Genomic DNA, 19,575 nt, shown 5'->3' with positions numbered 1-19,575 from the left:
TGTGACTGGCGATGTACAGAGTGTTGCTGGCTGTACTGGTGTGACTGGCGATGTACAGAGTGTTGCTGGCTGTACTGGTGTGACTGGCGATGTACAGAGTGTTGCTGGCTGTACTGGTGTGACTGGCGATGTACAGAGTGTTGCTGGCTGTACTGGTGTGACTGGCGATGTACAGAGTGTTGCTGGCTGTACTGGTGTGACTGGCGATGCAGAGAGTGTTGCTGGCTGTACTGGTGTGACTGGCGATGCACAGAGTGTTGCTGGCTGTACTGGTGTGACTGGCGATGCGCAGAGTGTTGCTGGCTGTACTGGTGTGACTGGCGATGCACAGAGTGTTGCTGGCTGTACTGGTGTGACTGGCGATGCAGAGAGTGTTGCTGGCTGTACTGGTGTGACTGGCGATGTACAGAGTGTTGCTGGCTGTACTGGTGTGACTGGCGATGCACAGAGTGTTGCTGGCTGTACTGGTGTGACTGGCGATGTACAGAGTGTTGCTGGCTGTACTGGTGTGACTGGCGATGCACAGAGTGTTGCTGGCTGTGCTGGTGTGACTGGCGATGCACAGAGTGTTGCTGGCTGTACTGGTGTGACTGGTGATGTACAGAGTGTTGCTGGCTGTACTGGTGTGACTGGCGATGCACAGAGTGTTGCTGGCTGTACTGGTGTGACTGGCGATGCACAGAGTGTTGCTGGCTGTACTGGTGTGACTGGCGATGTACAGAGTGTTGCTGGCTGTACTGGTGTGACTGGCGATGTACAGAGTGTTGCTGGCTGTACTGGTGTGACTGGCGATGCACAGAGTGTTGCTGGCTGTACTGGTGTGACTGGCGATGTACAGAGTGTTGCTGGCTGTACTGGTGTGACTGGCGATGCAGAGAGTGTTGCTGGCTGTACTGGTGTGACTGGCGATGCACAGAGTGTTGCTGGCTGTACTGGTGTGACTGGTGATGTACAGAGTGTTGCTGGCTGTACTGGTGTGACTGGCGATGCAGAGAGTGTTGCTGGCTGTACTGGTGTGACTGGCGATGCACAGAGTGTTGCTGGCTGTACTGGTGTGACTGGCGATGTACAGAGTGTTGCTGGCTGTACTGGTGTGACAGGCGATGTACAGAGTGTTGCTGGCTGTACTGGTGTGACTGGTGATGTACAGAGTGTTGCTGGCTGTACTGGTGTGACAGGCGATGTACAGAGTGTTGCTGGCTGTACTGGTGTGACTGGTGATGCACAGAGTGTTGCTGGCTGTACTGGTGTGACTGGCGATGTACAGAGTGTTGCTGGCTGTACTGGTGTGACTGGCGATGTACAGAGTGTTGCTGGCTGTACTGGTGTGACTGGCGATGCACAGAGTGTTGCTGGCTGTACTGGTGTGACTGGCGATGTACAGAGTGTTGCTGGCTGTACTGGTGTGACTGGCGATGCAGAGAGTGTTGCTGGCTGTACTGGTGTGACTGGCGATGTACAGAGTGTTGCTGGCTGTACTGGTGTGACTGGCGATGCACAGAGTGTTGCTGGCTGTACTGGTGTGACTGGCGATGCACAGAGTGTTGCTGGCTGTACTGGTGTGACTGGCGATGTACAGAGTGTTGCTGGCTGTACTGGTGTGACTGGCGATGCAGAGAGTGTTGCTGGCTGTACTGGTGTGACTGGCGATGTACAGAGTGTTGCTGGCTGTACTGGTGTGAATGGCGATGTACAGAGTGTTGCTGGCTGTACTGGTGTGACTGGCGATGTACAGAGTGTTGCTGGCTGTACTGGTGTGAATGGCGATGTACAGAGTGTTGCTGGCTGTACTGGTGTGACTGGCGATGTACAGAGTGTTGCTGGCTGTACTGGTGTGACTGGCGATGCACAGAGTGTTGCTGGCTGTACTGGTGTGACAGGCGATGCAGAGAGTGTTGCTGGCTGTACTGGTGTGACTGGCGATGTACAGAGTGTTGCTGGCTGTACTGGTGTGACTGGCGATGTACAGAGTGTTGCTGGCTGTACTGGTGTGACTGGCGATGCAGAGAGTGTTGCTGGCTGTACTGGTGTGAATGGCGATGCACAGAGTGTTGCTGGCTGTACTGGTGTGACTGGCGATGTACAGAGTGTTGCTGGCTGTACTGGTGTGACTGGCGATGCAGAGAGTGTTGCTGGCTGTACTGGTGTGACTGGCGATGCAGAGAGTGTTGCTGGCTGTACTGGTGTGACTGGCGATGTACAGAGTGTTGCTGGCTGTACTGGTGTGACTGGTGATGTACAGAGTGTTGCTGGCTGTACTGGTGTGAATGGCGATGCAGAGAGTGTTGCTGGCTGTGTACAGAGTGTTGCTGGCTGTACTGGTGTGACAGGCGATGCACAGAGTGTTGCTGGCTGTACTGGTGTGACTGGCGATGCACAGAGTGTTGCTGGCTGTACTGGTGTGACTGGCGATGCACAGAGTGTTGCTGGCTGTACTGGTGTGACTGGCGATGCAGAGAGTGTTGCTGGCTGTACTGGTGTGACTGGCGATGCACAGAGTGTTGCTGGCTGTACTGGTGTGACTGGCGATGCAGAGAGTGTTGCTGGCTGTGCTGGTGTGACTGGCGATGTACAGAGTGTTGCTGGCTGTACTGGTGTGACTGGCGATGTACAGAGTGTTGCTGGCTGTGCTGGTGTGACTGGCGATGTACAGAGTGTTGCTGGCTGTACTGGTGTGACTGGCGATGCAGAGAGTGTTGCTGGCTGTACTGGTGTGACTGGCGATGCAGAGAGTGTTGCTGGCTGTACTGGTGTGACTGGCGATGCAGAGAGTGTTGCTGGCTGTACTGGTGTGACTGGCGATGTACAGAGTGTTGCTGGCTGTACTGGTGTGACTGGCGATGCACAGAGTGTTGCTGGCTGTACTGGTGTGACTGGCGATGTACAGAGTGTTGCTGGCTGTACTGGTGTGACTGGCGATGCACAGAGTGTTGCTGGCTGTACTGGTGTGAATGGCGATGTACAGAGTGTTGCTGGCTGTACTGGTGTGAATGGCGATGTACAGAGTGTTGCTGGCTGTACTGGTGTGACTGGCGATGTACAGAGTGTTGCTGGCTGTACTGGTGTGACTGGCGATGTACAGAGTGTTGCTGGCTGTGCTGGTGTGACTGGCGATGCACAGAGTGTTGCTGGCTGTACTGGTGTGACTGGCGATGTACAGAGTGTTGCTGGCTGTACTGGTGTGACTGGCGATGTACAGAGTGTTGCTGGCTGTACTGGTGTGACTGGCGATGTACAGAGTGTTGCTGGCTGTACTGGTGTGACTGGCGATGCACAGAGTGTTGCTGGCTGTACTGGTGTGACTGGCGATGCAGAGAGTGTTGCTGGCTGTACTGGTGTGACTGGCGATGCACAGAGTGTTGCTGGCTGTACTGGTGTGACTGGCGATGCAGAGAGTGTTGCTGGCTGTACTGGTGTGACTGGCGATGTACAGAGTGTTGCTGGCTGTACTGGTGTGACTGGCGATGTACAGAGTGTTGCTGGCTGTACTGGTGTGACAGGCGATGTACAGAGTGTTGCTGGCTGTACTGGTGTGACAGGCGATGCACAGAGTGTTGCTGGCTGTACTGGTGTGACAGGCGATGCACAGAGTGTTGCTGGCTGTACTGGTGTGACTGGCGATGTACAGAGTGTTGCTGGCTGTACTGGTGTGACTGGCGATGCAGAGAGTGTTGCTGGCTGTACTGGTGTGACTGGCGATGCACAGAGTGTTGCTGGCTGTACTGGTGTGACTGGCGATGTACAGAGTGTTGCTGGCTGTACTGGTGTGACTGGCGATGTACAGAGTGTTGCTGGCTGTACTGGTGTGACTGGCGATGCACAGAGTGTTGCTGGCTGTACTGGTGTGACTGGTGATGTACAGAGTGTTGCTGGCTGTACTGGTGTGACTGGCGATGCACAGAGTGTTGCTGGCTGTACTGGTGTGACTGGCGATGCAGAGAGTGTTGCTGGCTGTACTGGTGTGACTGGCGATGTACAGAGTGTTGCTGGCTGTACTGGTGTGACTGGTGATGCACAGAGTGTTGCTGGCTGTACTGGTGTGACTGGCGATGCACAGAGTGTTGCCGGCTGTACTGGTGTGACTGGTGATGTACAGAGTGTTGCTGGCTGTACTGGTGTGACAGGCGATGCACAGAGTGTTGCTGGCTGTACTGGTGTGACTGGCGATGCAGAGAGTGTTGCTGGCTGTACTGGTGTGACTGGCGATGCACAGAGTGTTGCTGGCTGTACTGGTGTGACTGGCGATGTACAGAGTGTTGCTGGCTGTACTGGTGTGACTGGCGATGTACAGAGTGTTGCTGGCTGTACTGGTGTGACTGGCGATGCAGAGAGTGTTGCTGGCTGTACTGGTGTGACTGGTGATGTACAGAGTGTTGCTGGCTGTACTGGTGTGACTGGCGATGCACAGAGTGTTGCTGGCTGTACTGGTGTGACTGGCGATGCACAGAGTGTTGCTGGCTGTACTGGTGTGACTGGCGATGCAGAGAGTGTTGCTGGCTGTACTGGTGTGACTGGCGATGCACAGAGTGTTGCTGGCTGTACTGGTGTGACTGGCGATGCACAGAGTGTTGCTGGCTGTACTGGTGTGACTGGCGATGCACAGAGTGTTGCTGGCTGTACTGGTGTGACTGGTGATGTACAGAGTGTTGCTGGCTGTACTGGTGTGACTGGCGATGCACAGAGTGTTGCTGGCTGTACTGGTGTGACTGGCGATGCACAGAGTGTTGCTGGCTGTACTGGTGTGACTGGCGATGCAGAGAGTGTTGCTGGCTGTACTGGTGTGACTGGCGATGCACAGAGTGTTGCTGGCTGTACTGGTGTGACTGGCGATGTACAGAGTGTTGCTGGCTGTACTGGTGTGACTGGCGATGTACAGAGTGTTGCTGGCTGTACTGGTGTGACTGGCGATGCACAGAGTGTTGCTGGCTGTACTGGTGTGACTGGCGATGCACAGAGTGTTGCTGGCTGTACTGGTGTGACTGGCGATGCACAGAGTGTTGCTGGCTGTACTGGTGTGACTGGCGATGCACAGAGTGTTGCTGGCTGTACTGGTGTGACTGGTGATGTACAGAGTGTTGCTGGCTGTACTGGTGTGACTGGCGATGTACAGAGTGTTGCTGGCTGTACTGGTGTGACTGGCGATGCACAGAGTGTTGCTGGCTGTACTGGTGTGACTGGTGATGTACAGAGTGTTGCTGGCTGTACTGGTGTGACAGGTGATGCACAGAGTGTTGCTGGCTGTACTGGTGTGACTGGCGATGCACAGAGTGTTGCTGGCTGTACTGGTGTGACTGGCGATGCACAGAGTGTTGCTGGCTGTACTGGTGTGACTGGTGATGTACAGAGTGTTGCTGGCTGTACTGGTGTGAATGGCGATGAAGAGAGTGTTGCTGGCTGTACTGGTGTGACTGGCGATGAACAGAGTGTTGCTGGCTGTACTGGTGTGACTGGCGATGTACAGAGTGTTGCTGGTTGTACTGGTGTGACTGGCGATGTACAGAGTGTTGCTGGCTGTACTGGTGTGACTGGCGATGTACAGAGTGTTGCTGGCTGTACTAGTGTGACTGGCGATGAACAGAGTGTTGCTGGCTGTACTGGTGTGACTGGCGATGTACAGAGTGTTGCTGGTTGTACTGGTGTGACTGGCGATGTACAGAGTGTTGCTGGCTGTACTGGTGTGACTGGCGATGTACAGAGTGTTGCTGGCTGTACTAGTGTGACTGGCGATGAACAGAGTGTTGCTGGCTGTACTGGTGTGACTGGCGATGCACAGAGTGTTGCTGGTTGTACTGGTGTGACTGGCGATGTACAGAGTGTTGCTGGCTGTACTGGTGTGACTGGTGATGTACAGAGTGTTGCTGGCTGTACTGGTGTGACTGGCGATGTACAGAGTGTTGCTGGCTGTACTGGTGTGACTGGCGATGTACAGAGTGTTGCTGGCTGTACTAGTGTGACTGGCGATGCAGAGAGTGTTGCTGGCTGTACTGGTGTGACTGGCGATGTACAGAGTGTTGCTGGCTGTACTGGTGTGACTGGCGATGCACAGAGTGTTGCTGGCTGTACTGGTGTGACAGGTGATGTACAGAGTGTTGCTGGCTGTACTGGTGTGACTGGCGATGTACAGAGTGTTGCTGGCTGTACTGGTGTGACTGGCGATGCAGAGAGTGTTGCTGGCTGTACTGGTGTGACTGGCGATGTACAGAGTGTTGCTGGCTGTACTGGTGTGACTGGCGATGTACAGAGTGTTGCTGGCTGTACTGGTGTGACTGGCGATGAACAGAGTGTTGCTGGCTGTACTGGTGTGACTGGCGATGCACAGAGTGTTGCTGGTTGTACTGGTGTGACTGGCGATGTACAGAGTGTTGCTGGCTGTACTGGTGTGACTGGCGATGTACAGAGTGTTGCTGGCTGTACTAGTGTGACTGGCGATGCAGAGAGTGTTGCTGGCTATACTGGTGTGACAGGCGATGTACAGAGTGTTGCTGGCTGTACTGGTGTGACTGGCGATGTACAGAGTGTTGCTGGCTGTACTGGTGTGACTGGCGATGTACAGAGTGTTGCTGGCTGTACTGGTGTGACTGGTGATGCACAGAGTGTTGCTGGCTGTACTGGTGTGACTGGTGATGTACAGAGTGTTGCTGGCTGTACTGGTGTGACTGGCGATGTACAGAGTGTTGCTGGCTGTACTGGTGTGACTGGCGATGTACAGAGTGTTGCTGGCTGTACTGGTGTGACTGGCGATGTACAGAGTGTTGCTGGCTGTACTGGTGTGACTGGTGATGTACAGAGTGTTGCTGGCTGTACTGGTGTGACTGGCGATGTACAGAGTGTTGCTGGCTGTACTGGTGTGACTGGCGATGCAGAGAGTGTTGCTGGCTGTACTGGTGTGAATGGCGATGCACAGAGTGTTGCTGGCTGTACTGGTGTGACTGGCGATGCACAGAGTGTTGCTGGCTGTACTGGTGTGACTGGTGATGTACAGAGTGTTGCTGGCTGTACTGGTGTGACTGGCGATGTACAGAGTGTTGCTGGCTGTACTGGTGTGACTGGCGATGCACAGAGTGTTGCTGGCTGTACTGGTGTGACTGGCGATGCACAGAGTGTTGCTGGCTGTACTGGTGTGACTGGCGATGTACAGAGTGTTGCTGGCTGTACTGGTGTGACTGGCGATGCAGAGAGTGTTGCTGGCTGTACTGGTGTGACTGGCGATGCAGAGAGTGTTGCTGGCTGTACTGGTGTGACTGGCGATGTACAGAGTGTTGCTGGCTGTACTGGTGTGACTGGTGATGTACAGAGTGTTGCTGGCTGTACTGGTGTGACTGGCGATGCAGAGAGTGTTGCTGGCTGTACTGGTGTGACTGGCGATGCACAGAGTGTTGCTGGCTGTACTGGTGTGACTGGCGATGCAGAGAGTGTTGCTGGCTGTACTGGTGTGACTGGCGATGTACAGAGTGTTGCTGGCTGTACTGGTGTGACTGGTGATGTACAGAGTGTTGCTGGCTGTACTGGTGTGACTGGTGATGTACAGAGTGTTGCTGGCTGTACTGGTGTGACTGGCAATGTACAGAGTGTTGCTGGCTGTACTGGTGTGACTGGCGATGTACAGAGTGTTGCTGGCTGTACTGGTGTGACTGGCGATGTACAGAGTGTTGCTGGCTGTACTGGTGTGACTGGTGATGTACAGAGTGTTGCTGGCTGTACTGGTGTGACAGGCGATGCAGAGAGTGTTGCTGGCTGTACTGGTGTGACTGGCGATGCACAGAGTGTTGCTGGCTGTACTGGTGTTAATGGCGATGTACAGAGTGTTGCTGGCTGTACTGGTGTGAATGGCGATGTACAGAGTGTTGCTGGCTGTACTGGTGTGAATGGCGATGTACAGAGTGTTGCTGGCTGTACTGGTGTGACTGGTGATGTACAGAGTGTTGCTGGCTGTACTGGTGTGACTGGCGATGTACAGAGTGTTGCTGGCTGTACTGGTGTGACTGGCGATGTACAGAGTGTTGCTGGCTGTACTGGTGTGACTGGCGATGTACAGAGTGTTGCTGGCTGTACTGGTGTGACTGGCGATGTACAGAGTGTTGCTGGCTGTACTGGTGTGAATGGCGATGTACAGAGTGTTGCTGGCTGTACTGGGTGAATGGCGATGTACAGAGTGTTGCTGGCTGTACTGGTGTGACAGGCGATGCACAGAGTGTTGCTGGCTGTACTGGTGTGACTGGCGATGTACAGAGTGTTGCTGGCTGTACTGGTGTGACTGGCGATGCAGAGAGTGTTGCTGGCTGTACTGGTGTGACTGGTGATGCACAGAGTGTTGCTGGCTGTACTGGTGTGACTGGCGATGAACAGAGTGTTGCTGGCTGTACTGGTGTGACTGGCGATGTACAGAGTGTTGCTGGTTGTACTGGTGTGACTGGCGATGTACAGAGTGTTGCTGGCTGTACTGGTGTGACTGGCGATGCACAGAGTGTTGCTGGCTGTACTGGTGTGACTGGCGATGCACAGAGTGTTGCTGGCTGTACTGGTGTGACTGGTGATGTACAGAGTGTTGCTGGCTGTACTGGTGTGACTGGCGATGCACAGAGTGTTGCTGGCTGTACTGGTGTGACTGGCGATGCAGAGAGTGTTGCTGGCTGTACTGGTGTGACAGGCGATGTACAGAGTGTTGCTGGCTGTACTGGTGTGACTGGCGATGCACAGAGTGTTGCTGGCTGTACTGGTGTGACTGGCGATGCAGAGAGTGTTGCTGGCTGTGCTGGTGTGACTGGCGATGCAGAGAGTGTTGCTGGCTGTACTGGTGTGACTGGCGATGTACAGAGTGTTGCTGGCTGTACTGGTGTGACTGGCGATGTACAGAGTGTTGCTGGCTGTACTGGTGTGACTGGCGATGCACAGAGTGTTGCTGGCTGTACTAGTGTGACTGGCGATGTACAGAGTGTTGCTGGCTGTGCTGGTGTGACTGGCGATGCAGAGAGTGTTGCTGGCTGTACTGGTGTGACTGGCGATGTACAGAGTGTTGCTGGCTGTACTGGTGTGACTGGCGATGTACAGAGTGTTGCTGGCTGTACTGGTGTGACTGGCGATGCACAGAGTGTTGCTGGCTGTACTGGTGTGAATGGCGATGTACAGAGTGTTGCTGGCTGTACTGGTGTGACTGGTGATGCAGAGAGTGTTGCTGGCTGTACTGGTGTGACAGGCGATGTACAGAGTGTTGCTGGCTGTACTGGTGTGACAGGCGATGCACAGAGTGTTGCTGGCTGTACTGGTGTGACTGGTGATGCAGAGAGTGTTGCTGGCTGTACTGGTGTGACAGGCGATGTACAGAGTGTTGCTGGCTGTACTGGTGTGACAGGCGATGTACAGAGTGTTGCTGGCTGTACTGGTGTGACAGGCGATGCACAGAGTGTTGCTGGCTGTACTGGTGTGACTGGTGATGCACAGAGTGTTGCTGGCTGTACTGGTGTGACTGGTGATGCAGAGAGTGTTGCTGGCTGTACTGGTGTGACTGGCGATGCACAGAGTGTTGCTGGCTGTACTGGTGTGACTGGCGATGTACAGAGTGTTGCTGGCTGTACTGGTGTGACTGGTGATGCACAGAGTGTTGCTGGCTGTACTGGTGTGACTGGTGATGCACAGAGTGTTGCTGGCTGTACTGGTGTGACTGGCGATGCACAGAGTGTTGCTGGCTGTACTGGTGTGAATGGCGATGTACAGAGTGTTGCTGGCTGTACTGGTGTGACTGGCGATGCACAGAGTGTTGCTGGCTGTACTGGTGTGACTGGCGATGTACAGAGTGTTGCTGGCTGTACTGGTGTGAATGGTGATGCACAGAGTGTTGCTGGCTGTACTGGTGTGACTGGCGATGTACAGAGTGTTGCTGGCTGTACTGGTGTGACTGGCGATGTACAGAGTGTTGCTGGTTGTACTGGTGTGACTGGCGATGCAGAGAGTGTTGCTGGTTGTACTGGTGTGACTGGCGATGCAGAGAGTGTTGCTGGCTGTACTGGTGTGACTGGCGATGTACAGAGTGTTGCTGGTTGTACTGGTGTGACTGGCGATGTACAGAGTGTTGCTGGCTGTACTGGTGTGACTGGTGATGCAGAGAGTGTTGCTGGCTGTACTGGTGTGACTGGTGATGTACAGAGTGTTGCTGGCTGTACTGGTGTGACTGGTGATGTACAGAGTGTTGCTGGCTGTACTGGTGTGACTGGCGATGTACAGAGTGTTGCTGGCTGTACTGGTGTGACTGGTGATGTACAGAGTGTTGCTGGCTGTACTGGTGTGACTGGTGATGTACAGAGTGTTGCTGGCTGTACTGGTGTGAATGGTGATGCACAGAGTGTTGCTGGCTGTACTGGTGTGACTGGCGATGCACAGAGTGTTGCTGGCTGTACTGGTGTGACTGGCGATGTACAGAGTGTTGCTGGCTGTACTGGTGTGACTGGTGATGTACAGAGTGTTGCTGGCTGTACTGGTGTGACTGGTGATGTACAGATTGTTGCTGGCTGTACTGGTGTGAATGGTGATGCACAGAGTGTTGCTGGCTGTACTGGTGTGACTGGCGATGTACAGAGTGTTGCTGGCTGTACTGGTGTGACTGGCGATGTACAGAGTGTTGCTGGCTGTACTGGTGTGACTGGCGATGTACAGAGTGTTGTTGGCTGTACTGGTGTGACTGGCGATGCACAGAGTGTTGCTGGCTGTACTGGTGTGACTGGCGATGTACAGAGTGTTGCTGGCTGTACTGGTGTGACTGGCGATGTACAGAGTGTTGCTGGCTGTACTGGTGTGACTGGCGATGTACAGAGTGTTGCTGGCTGTACTGGTGTGACTGGCGATGTACAGAGTGTTGCTGGCTGTACTGGTGTGACTGGTGATGTACAGAGTGTTGCTGGCTGTACTGGTGTGACTGGTGATGTACAGAGTGTTGCTGGCTGTACTGGTGTGACTGGCGATGTACAGAGTGTTGCTGGCTGTACTGGTGTGACTGGTGATGTACAGAGTGTTGCTGGCTGTACTGGTGTGACAGGCGATGTACAGAGTGTTGCTGGCTGTACTGGTGTGACTGGCGATGTACAGAGTGTTGCTGGCTGTACTGGTGTGACTGGCGATGCACAGAGTGTTGCTGGCTGTACTGGTGTGACTGGTGATGCACAGAGTGTTGTTGGAGTTTAGTAGCCGGATTCTGGTTGTGGCTGTAAGCTGGTGAGAGATCTGGGCAGACCTGACGTGGCTGAGGGATCTGGGCAGGCCTGGCATGGCTGAGTGAACTGGGCAGGCCTGGCATGGTTGAGGGATCTGGGCGGGCCTGGCATGGCTGAGGCATCTGGGCGGGCCTGGCGTGGCTGAGGGATCTGGGCAGGCCTGGCGGGGCTGAGGGATCTGGGCAGGCCTGGCGTGGCTGAGGGATCTAGGCAGGCCTGACATGGCTGAGGGATCTGGGCAGGCCTGGTGTGGCTGAGGGATCTGGGCAGGCCTGGCGTGGCTGAGGGATCTGGGCAGGCCTGGCGGGGCTGAGGGATCTGGGCAGGCCTGACGTGGCTGAGGGATCTGGGCAGGCCTGACGTGGCTGAAGGATCTGGGCAGGCCTGACGTGGCTGAGGGATCTGGGCAGGCCTGGCGTGGCTGAGGGATCTGGGCAGGCCTGGCGGGGCTGAGGGATCTGGGCAGGCCTGGCGTGGCTGAGGGATCTGGGCAGGCCTGACATGGCTGAGGGATCTGGGCAGGCCTGGCGTGGCTGAGGGATCTGGGCAGGCCTGGCGTGGCTGAGGGATCTGGGCAGGCCTGACGTGGCTGAGGGATCTGGGCAGGCCTGGCGTGGCTGAGGGATCTGGGCAGGCCTGGCGTGGCTGAGGGATCTGGCAGGCCTGACGTGGCTCAGGGATCTGGGCAGGCCTGACGTGGCTGAGGGATCTGGGCAGGCCTGGCGTGGCTGAGGGATCTGGGCAGATAATTACAGCAACTTGTCTAGAATGAAGGTTTGATAGGCAACGTTTACACTGTACCTGCTCTTTGGGGTCCACCAGCCAGGGGACATTCTGGTGGCACCTCGTAGCGGTGACACTGTGGTCACATTGTGCATGTGGATGGGCGTAATCTGCCACAGTGTCAGGGAATTGTCCTTACATTCAGTAAGCTGCCATTACTAATCCCTACCTCTGCTGTTACCTGGCTGCCAGGCTCTCAGTATGTAAGTGCAGACCCCAGCTGGAGGAGTCACTGTCCCAGGCATTCTTCACCAGCACCTGGATCTCTTTGTGTAGCTGCTGCAGCGCCTCTTTGCTAGAGACATCACCCATGTGTCTGGTTCCTGGAGTGAGGGTAGGAGGCGGAGCGCTGGGTAAGTACATCACAGGGCAGACGGTAGATGGTTTAGGCATGGGTTTTCAACCAGCTGCCCTCTAGCTGCTGTGGAACTACACATCCCAGCATGCCCTGCCACAGTTTTTCCATTAAGGCATGCTAAAACTGAGACAGGGCATGCTGGGATGTGTAGTTTCACAGCAGCTGGAGGGTGACAGGTTGAAGACCCATGGGTTAGAGTGTCAGCTTTGTCTGTAGATTGTAAGGATGCAGCAGATCTGGGTGTAGTGTAGTGTAGTGTAGTGTAGTGTGTGTGTGTGTGTGTGTGTGTGTTTTGTGTTGTGACCGGCCCCATCTACAGATCATTGCGTCCCTGGACAGTCACGTGGTCACACAGTCATATACTACGCTGGGTATTTCCGTGCATTTGGCACCAAGTGACTAAAAACTTGATTTCATACAGTGTGCAGCATATTCTAAGCCCACCGGCCCCCACACATCATGAGGGCTCCTGTGGGTTTATGGCTGGGAAATGTGTCAGACAAGGTGATGCCTTCCCACACTTCCTGCACAAACCATAAATGCGTCATTATGATCCGGTATCCCAGCCGCCATGCTGGACGACAGGTGCGGCAATGCAGTTACTGTGCGTACAGTGATACCCGGCGCACTGCGCTGTACGCAGAGACATTTATACAATAATGCATTGTCCTGTGGGGACGCCATGTCGCCATGTACTAGTTCCTGGTCCCTGAAGTGCCCGCCATCACTGCAGCAGAAGCACATTGTGCCGATATGGTTAGAATGTACTGCCACAACTCTGCAGTACTCTCCATGGCGTGCCAGGCTCTCTCACAGGTGGATGGGTTATTTCATGAGATCTTTTAGAAGTCTGACTAAGAGGCTAAAGGGGGTAATTCAGACCTGATCGCAGCAGCAAATTTGTTAGCAGTTGGGCAAAACCATGTGCACTGCAGTTGGGACAGACGTAACATGTGCAGAGAGAGTTAGATTTGGGTGGGTTATATTGTTTCTGTGCAGGGTAAATACTGGCTGCTTTATTTTTCCACTGCAATTCAGATTTCAGTTTGAACACACCCCACCCAAATCTAACTCTCTCTCTGCACGCTACATCTGCCCCACCTGCACTGCACATGGGGGGTCATTCCGAGTTGTTCGCTCGCAAGTGAATTTTAGCAGATTTGCTCATGCTAAGCCGCCGCCTACTGGGAGTGAATCTTAGCATCTTAAAATTGCGAACGATGTATTCGCAATATTGCGATTACACACCTCGTAGCAGTTTCTGAGTAGCTTCAGACTTACTCGGCATCTGCGATCATTTCACTGCTTGTCGTTCCTGGTTTGACGTCACAAACACACCCAGCGTTCGCCCAGACACTCCCCCGTTTCTCCAGCCACTCCATAGCAAATTTACTTGGCGCAGTCGCAGTGCGGACATTGCGCATGCGCATTAAGCGGAAAATCGCTGCGATGCGAAGATTTTTACCGAGCGAACAACTCGGAATGACCCCCATGGTTTTGCCCAACTGCTAACAAATTTGCTGCTGCGATCAACTCTGAATTAGGCCTAAAGTTAGGTGCAAACCATGGATAGCTATTTGCAGTCCCTATGATCACCTGTATCTGGGTCATGGGCCGGGGCTGTTACCAATTACCTCTTCTTTTCCCAAAATCTGTCCTAATCCTTCCTCCCCTCACATGACAGCTCAGGTGCTACACCTCTGGCATCTGCCTGCCCTGACCATCAGGCCTGCCCCTAACACCTGCTCTGCATGCTCCTGCTGCTCCGTCCTAATCCTTCCTCCCCCCACATGACAGCTCAGGTGCTACATCTCTGACATCTGCCTGCCCTGACCATCAGGCCTCCCCTAACACCTGCTCCGCATGGTGCTGCTGCTCCATCCTAATCCTTCCTCCCCCCACATGACGGCTCAGGTGCTTCATCTCTGACATCTGCCTGCCCTGACCATCGGGCCTGCCCCTAACACCTGCTCTGCATGCTCCTGCTGCTCTATCCTAATCCTTCCTCCCCCCACATGACTGCTCAGGTGCTTCATCTCTGACATCTGCTTGCCCTGACCATCAGGCCTCCCCTAGCACCTGCTCCGCATGGTGCTGCTGCTCCATCCTAATCCTTCCTCCCCCCACATGACGGCTCAGGTGCTTCATCTCTGACATCTGCCTGCCCTGACCATCGGGCCTGCCCCTAACACCTGCTCTGCATGCTCCTGCTGCTCTATCCTAATCCTTCCTCCCCCCACATGACGGCTCAGGTGCTTCATCTCTGACATCTGCTTGCCCTGACCATCAGGCCTCCCCTAGCACCTGCTCCGCATGCTCCTGCTGCTCTATCCTAATCCTTCCTCCCCCCACATGACGGCTCAGGTGCTTCATCTCTGACATCTGCCTGCCCTGACCATCGGGCCTGCCCCTAACACCTGCTCCGCATGCTCCTGCTGCTCTATCCTAATCCTTCCTCCCCCCACATGACAGCTCAGGTGCTACACCTCTGACATCTGCTTGCCCTGACCATCAGGCCTCCCCTAGCACCTGCTCCGCATGCTCCTGCTGCTCTATCCTAATCCTTCCTCCCCCCACATGACGGCTCAGGTGCTTCATCTCTGACATCTGCCTGCCCTGACCATCGGGCCTGCCCCTAACACCTGCTCTGCATGCTCCTGCTGCTCTATCCTAATCCTTCCTCCCCCCACATGACGGCTCAGGTGCTACATCTCTGACATCTGCCTGCCCTGACCATCGGGCCTGCCCCTAACACCTGCTCTGCATGCTCCTGCTGCTCTATCCTAATCCTTCCTCCCCCCACATGACAGCTCAGGTGCTACACCTCTGACATCTGCTTGCCCTGACCATCAGGCCTCCCCTAGCACCTGCTCCGCATGCTCCTGCTGCTCCATCCTAATCCTTCCTCCCCCCACATGACGGCTCAGGTGCTTCATCTCTGACATCTGTTTGCCCTGACCATCGGGCCTGCCCCTAGCACCTGCTCCGCATGCTCCTGCTGCTCTATCCTAATCCTTCCTCCCCTCACATGACAGCTCAGGTGCTACACCTCTGGCATCTGCCTGCCCTGACCATCAGGCCTCCCCTAACACCTGCTCTGCATGCTCCTGCTGCTCCATCCTAATCCTTCCTCCCCCCACATCACGGCTTAGGTGCTACACCTCTGGCATCTGCCTGCCCTGACCATCAGGCCTGCCCCTAACACCTGCTCTGCATGCTCCTGCTGCTCCATCCTAATCCTTCCTCCCCCCACATCACGGCTTAGGTGCTACATCTCTGACATCTGCTTGCCCTGACCATCAGGCCTGCCCCTAACTCCTGCTCTGCATGCTCCTGCTGCTCTATCCTAATCCTTCCTCCCACCACATGACGGCTCAGGTGCTACACCTCTGGCATCTGCCTGCCCTGACCATCAGGCCTCCCCTAACACCTGCTCTGCATGCTCCTGCTGCTCTATCCTAATCCTTCCTCCCCCCACATGACAGCTCAGGTGCTACACCTCTGACATCTGCTTGCCCTGACCATCAGGCCTGCCCCTAACACCTGCTCTGCATGCTCCTGCTGCTCTATCCTAATCCTTCCTCCCCCCACATGACAGCTCAGGTGCTACATCTCTGGCATCTGCCTGCCCTGACCATCAGGCCTCCCTTAACACCTGCTCTGCATGCTCCTGCTGCTCCGTCCTAATCCTTCCTCCCCCCACATGACGGCTCAGGTGCTACACCTCTGGCATCTGCCTGCCCTGACCATCATGCCTGCCCCTAACACCTGCTCTGCATGCTCCTGCTGCTCTATCCTAATCCTTCCTCCCCCCACATGACAGCTCAGGTGCTAAATCTCTGGCATCTGCCTGCCCTGACCATTAGGCCTCCCCTAACACCTGCTCCGAATGGTGCTGCTGGTCTGTCCTAATCCATCCTCCTCACATGGGGTTGGTCACCACACGTAGCTCCAGAAACTCCTGCAAGTCATCTTTGCCTCATCTCAGACCTGACACACACATACATAGATGAACCCCCACGCCGTCAGCCCGGTGTACAGGATTTGCCCGTCTCCAGCGTCACTAATAGCGCTTATCCTGATTGTGTTTCTTGGCGCGCCGGGCAGGTGCAGAGTCTGTATTTAGGGATATACCCTCGGCACACTGTTTATGGTATGGTGTAGCAGTGCTCAGCAGAACACATGAGGAATTGCTGCCTCCCACCATCTAGTATTCACCTGCAGAGCTCACACTCGGGAGTATCCACACCCTGGGGACTGCCTGTCTGACGGTGCATAGAGGGGTAATCTGTTATGTCTGTGCATTACTCACTGACTGTCCTTTCTCCTCTAGGAACATGACATCGAGACGCCCTACGGAATGTTACACGTCGTCATACGAGGCACTCCGAAAGGCAACCGCCCGGCAATACTCACCTATCATGATGTGGGCTTAAACCGTAAGTTTACCAATGCTGCAGTGTTTGCCAGTGTCCCCCCCCCCATAGATGTTATGGCCTGTGGTAAGCCTGTGGAACACCCGAGCGCAGTCATGCATTTCCACAGTATAATATATCTGGATGGATGTGTCCTCAGGTGATTGCCTCCTGTGGCTGATACCCCGGTGAGTGTGTGTGAGCTGTCCCTAGTGTGTCTGCGTGTCAGACAAGTCACAGTGTGGAACAGCTTCTGAGGTAAATTAAGGAGCATTCGCTCACTGCATGGCGCCGCGTCGTATGTTTTCTCTATTGTGCCAGCACCAGTATAGATGGCGACAGTGTGCCATAGATTGTGTGTGGGGCTGGAGGGATCCACCATGCAGGGAAGAAAAGGGGGGGACAGTCCAGGTGGGCTGTGCAGTCAGTGAGGCTGCAGCTGGGTATATACAGCATAGGAGGGGTTGTGAAAGACAGTCAGACTGCCTGTGAAGCATCTGAAGAGCCCAGTGAGCCAGGAGACCAGTGGGGGCCAGGAGGCCGGTGTCTAACCCTTGCGGAGGCAGAAAGGACCATAAATCTCTGTGACTGTGCTTGAGAAGGCCAAGTATACACATGCACGAGGCAGGGAGAACTTTGAGACTAATTCAGTCAGAGTTGATCGCAGCAGCAAATTTGTTAGCAGTTGGGCAAAACCATGTGCACTGCAGGTGTAACATGTGCAGAGAGAGTTAGATTTGGGTGGGATGTGTTCAAACTGAAATCTAAATTGCAGTGGAAAAATAAAGCAGCCAGTATTTACCCTGCACAGAAACAATATAACCCACCCAAATCTAACTCTCTCTGCACATGTTATATCTGCCACACCTGCAGTGCACATGGTTTTGCCCAACTGCTAAAAAATGTCCTGCTGCGATCAACTTGGAATTACCCCCATGGTTTGGCCCAACTGTTAACAAATTTGCAGCAGCGCTCAGGTCTGAATGACCCCCTAGCTGTCCTGTTAGCTAGGGGTCAGGCAATGAGGTGGTGCCCGGAGTGAGGGCTAGGCTGTTTTTGTTTTTCCATTATGCAGAATGCTGACAGTAAAGCGCCGTTTGTTTAGCTGGAACTTGGAAGCTGCGTTGACCCTGATTCCAGCACCTGAACACTGCACCACTGACCACTCTCCCGAGCTCATTACCTCAGCAGTGTCACACTCTGTGCCGGATTAAGGTTTGTACGGAAACGCAATGACGATTTTCCAGGCTACGGAACTGTTAATCTTCGCAAGTGAATCGGCAGCTCAGAAAAGAGGGTAGACGGCCACCGGAGCCACCGCACACTCATTAACAACTGGCCGCAGCTGTAGCGATGCTGACGCCATGTTTCTCTATGTACGTGATCGCAGATGACGGCAGATACACGCCCGTGACACTCCTGTGTTTTAGCTGCCACTCTCCATTACCTCCCCCAGACAGTCCCTTCCTGTCCATCCTCACTGCACGTGACATCGCAGAGGAGCCGTCACACATGCGCAGTGCAGTCCGCCGATAATCACTCAGTTGTGTGAGCATCAGCATTGCGTACAGACAGAGATCAGGCCCTGTCTACACAATAACAATACTAGATACGATGCAGTACGGCCAGGTCTGCTCCGGGAAATGACTTTACCTCTGTCACATGGCTGCCCGGTGCTGCTCCCATCTCTTACATTCCCTGTGTGACAGTACTCGTGCTCCCATTACTCACAGCAGAGGCTGCCACATACTGTGCGTGGCTGATGGCGCAGGAGGTACCGGTACACTGGGTGCTGCAACTCACCTTAATGACCTGAATCTTTAGATCTTTATAGCTGATTGGCCGGACGGCCCCATGGGGTGGAGGGTTGGGTACAGAAGAGGGGCACAATGAGCTGCACCTTCCGCTCTTTCTATCCGGGATTTGTAACTGTAATCATCTATACCTCTAACATTAACACTAGAAAATGTAATCAGGTAACAACGTAAACCAAAGTCATGTCACCGGGAGTGCCGCAGTATTGTCACCGGGAGTGCCGCAGTATTGTCACCGGGAGTGCCGCCGTATAGTCACCGGGAGTGCCGCCGTATAGTCACCGGGAGTGCTGCCGTATTGTCACCGGGAGTGCCGCCGTACAGTCAGACGAGCCGTAGTAATATAATAATAAACCTACTAGTAACAGTCATGGAGGGAAAATGTCTCAGGTATGACCTCTCCTGAAACACCAGCCCCCTCTAGTGGCAGGATACCATAATGACGGGAACATTGGGGGTCATTCCGAGTTGTTCGCTCGCAAGCTGCTTTTAGCAGCTTTGCACACGCTAAGCCGCCGCCTACTGGGAGTGAATCTTAGCTTATCAAAATTGCGAACGAAAGATTCGCAATATTGCGAAAATACTTCTCTGTGCAGTTTCTGAGTAGCTCGAGACTTACTCTTCCAGTGCGATCAGTTCAGTGCTTGTCGTTCCTGGTTTGACGTCACAAACACACCCAGCGTTCGCCCAGACACTCCTCCGTTTCTCCAGCCACTCCCGCGTTTTTCCCAGAAACGGTAGCGTTTTTTCACACACTCCCATAAAACGGCCAGTTTCCGCCCAGAAACACCCACTTCCTGTCAATCACACTCCGATCACCAGAACGAAGAAAAAACCTTGTAATGCCGTGAGTAAAATACCAAACTGCATAGCAAATTTACTTGGCGCAGTCGCACTGCGGACATTGCGCATGCGCATTAGCGACTAATCGCTCCGTTGCGAGAAAAAAATACAGAGCGAACGACTCGGAATGGTGAAGGCCACTTACTGCTGGTGTTGGCTCT

General features: G+C 54.4%; 1 protein-coding gene across 7 annotated transcripts in view; it reads left to right on the top strand.

Moving 5' to 3' along the window:
* The window catches only part of NDRG4 (NDRG family member 4), a 230,300-nt gene that overhangs the window by 99,370 nt on the left and 111,355 nt on the right, over positions 1 to 19,575 (top strand). For all 7 annotated transcript variants that reach the window (XM_063945839.1, XM_063945837.1, XM_063945833.1 and 4 more), the window contains one exon: positions 16,676 to 16,781. In XM_063945839.1, coding sequence (XP_063801909.1) covers positions 16,703 to 16,781 — 79 coding nt within the window. In that variant the 5' untranslated portion in view covers positions 16,676 to 16,702. The remainder of the gene's footprint in view (positions 1 to 16,675; positions 16,782 to 19,575) is intronic.

The sequence above is a fragment of the Pseudophryne corroboree genome, chromosome 11 (genome assembly GCF_028390025.1).
Source record: "Pseudophryne corroboree isolate aPseCor3 chromosome 11, aPseCor3.hap2, whole genome shotgun sequence".
Lineage (NCBI taxonomy): Eukaryota > Metazoa > Chordata > Amphibia > Anura > Myobatrachidae > Pseudophryne > Pseudophryne corroboree.
The sequence above is the reverse complement of the archived record's forward strand: the minus strand, read 5'-3'. Positions and strand labels throughout refer to the sequence as shown.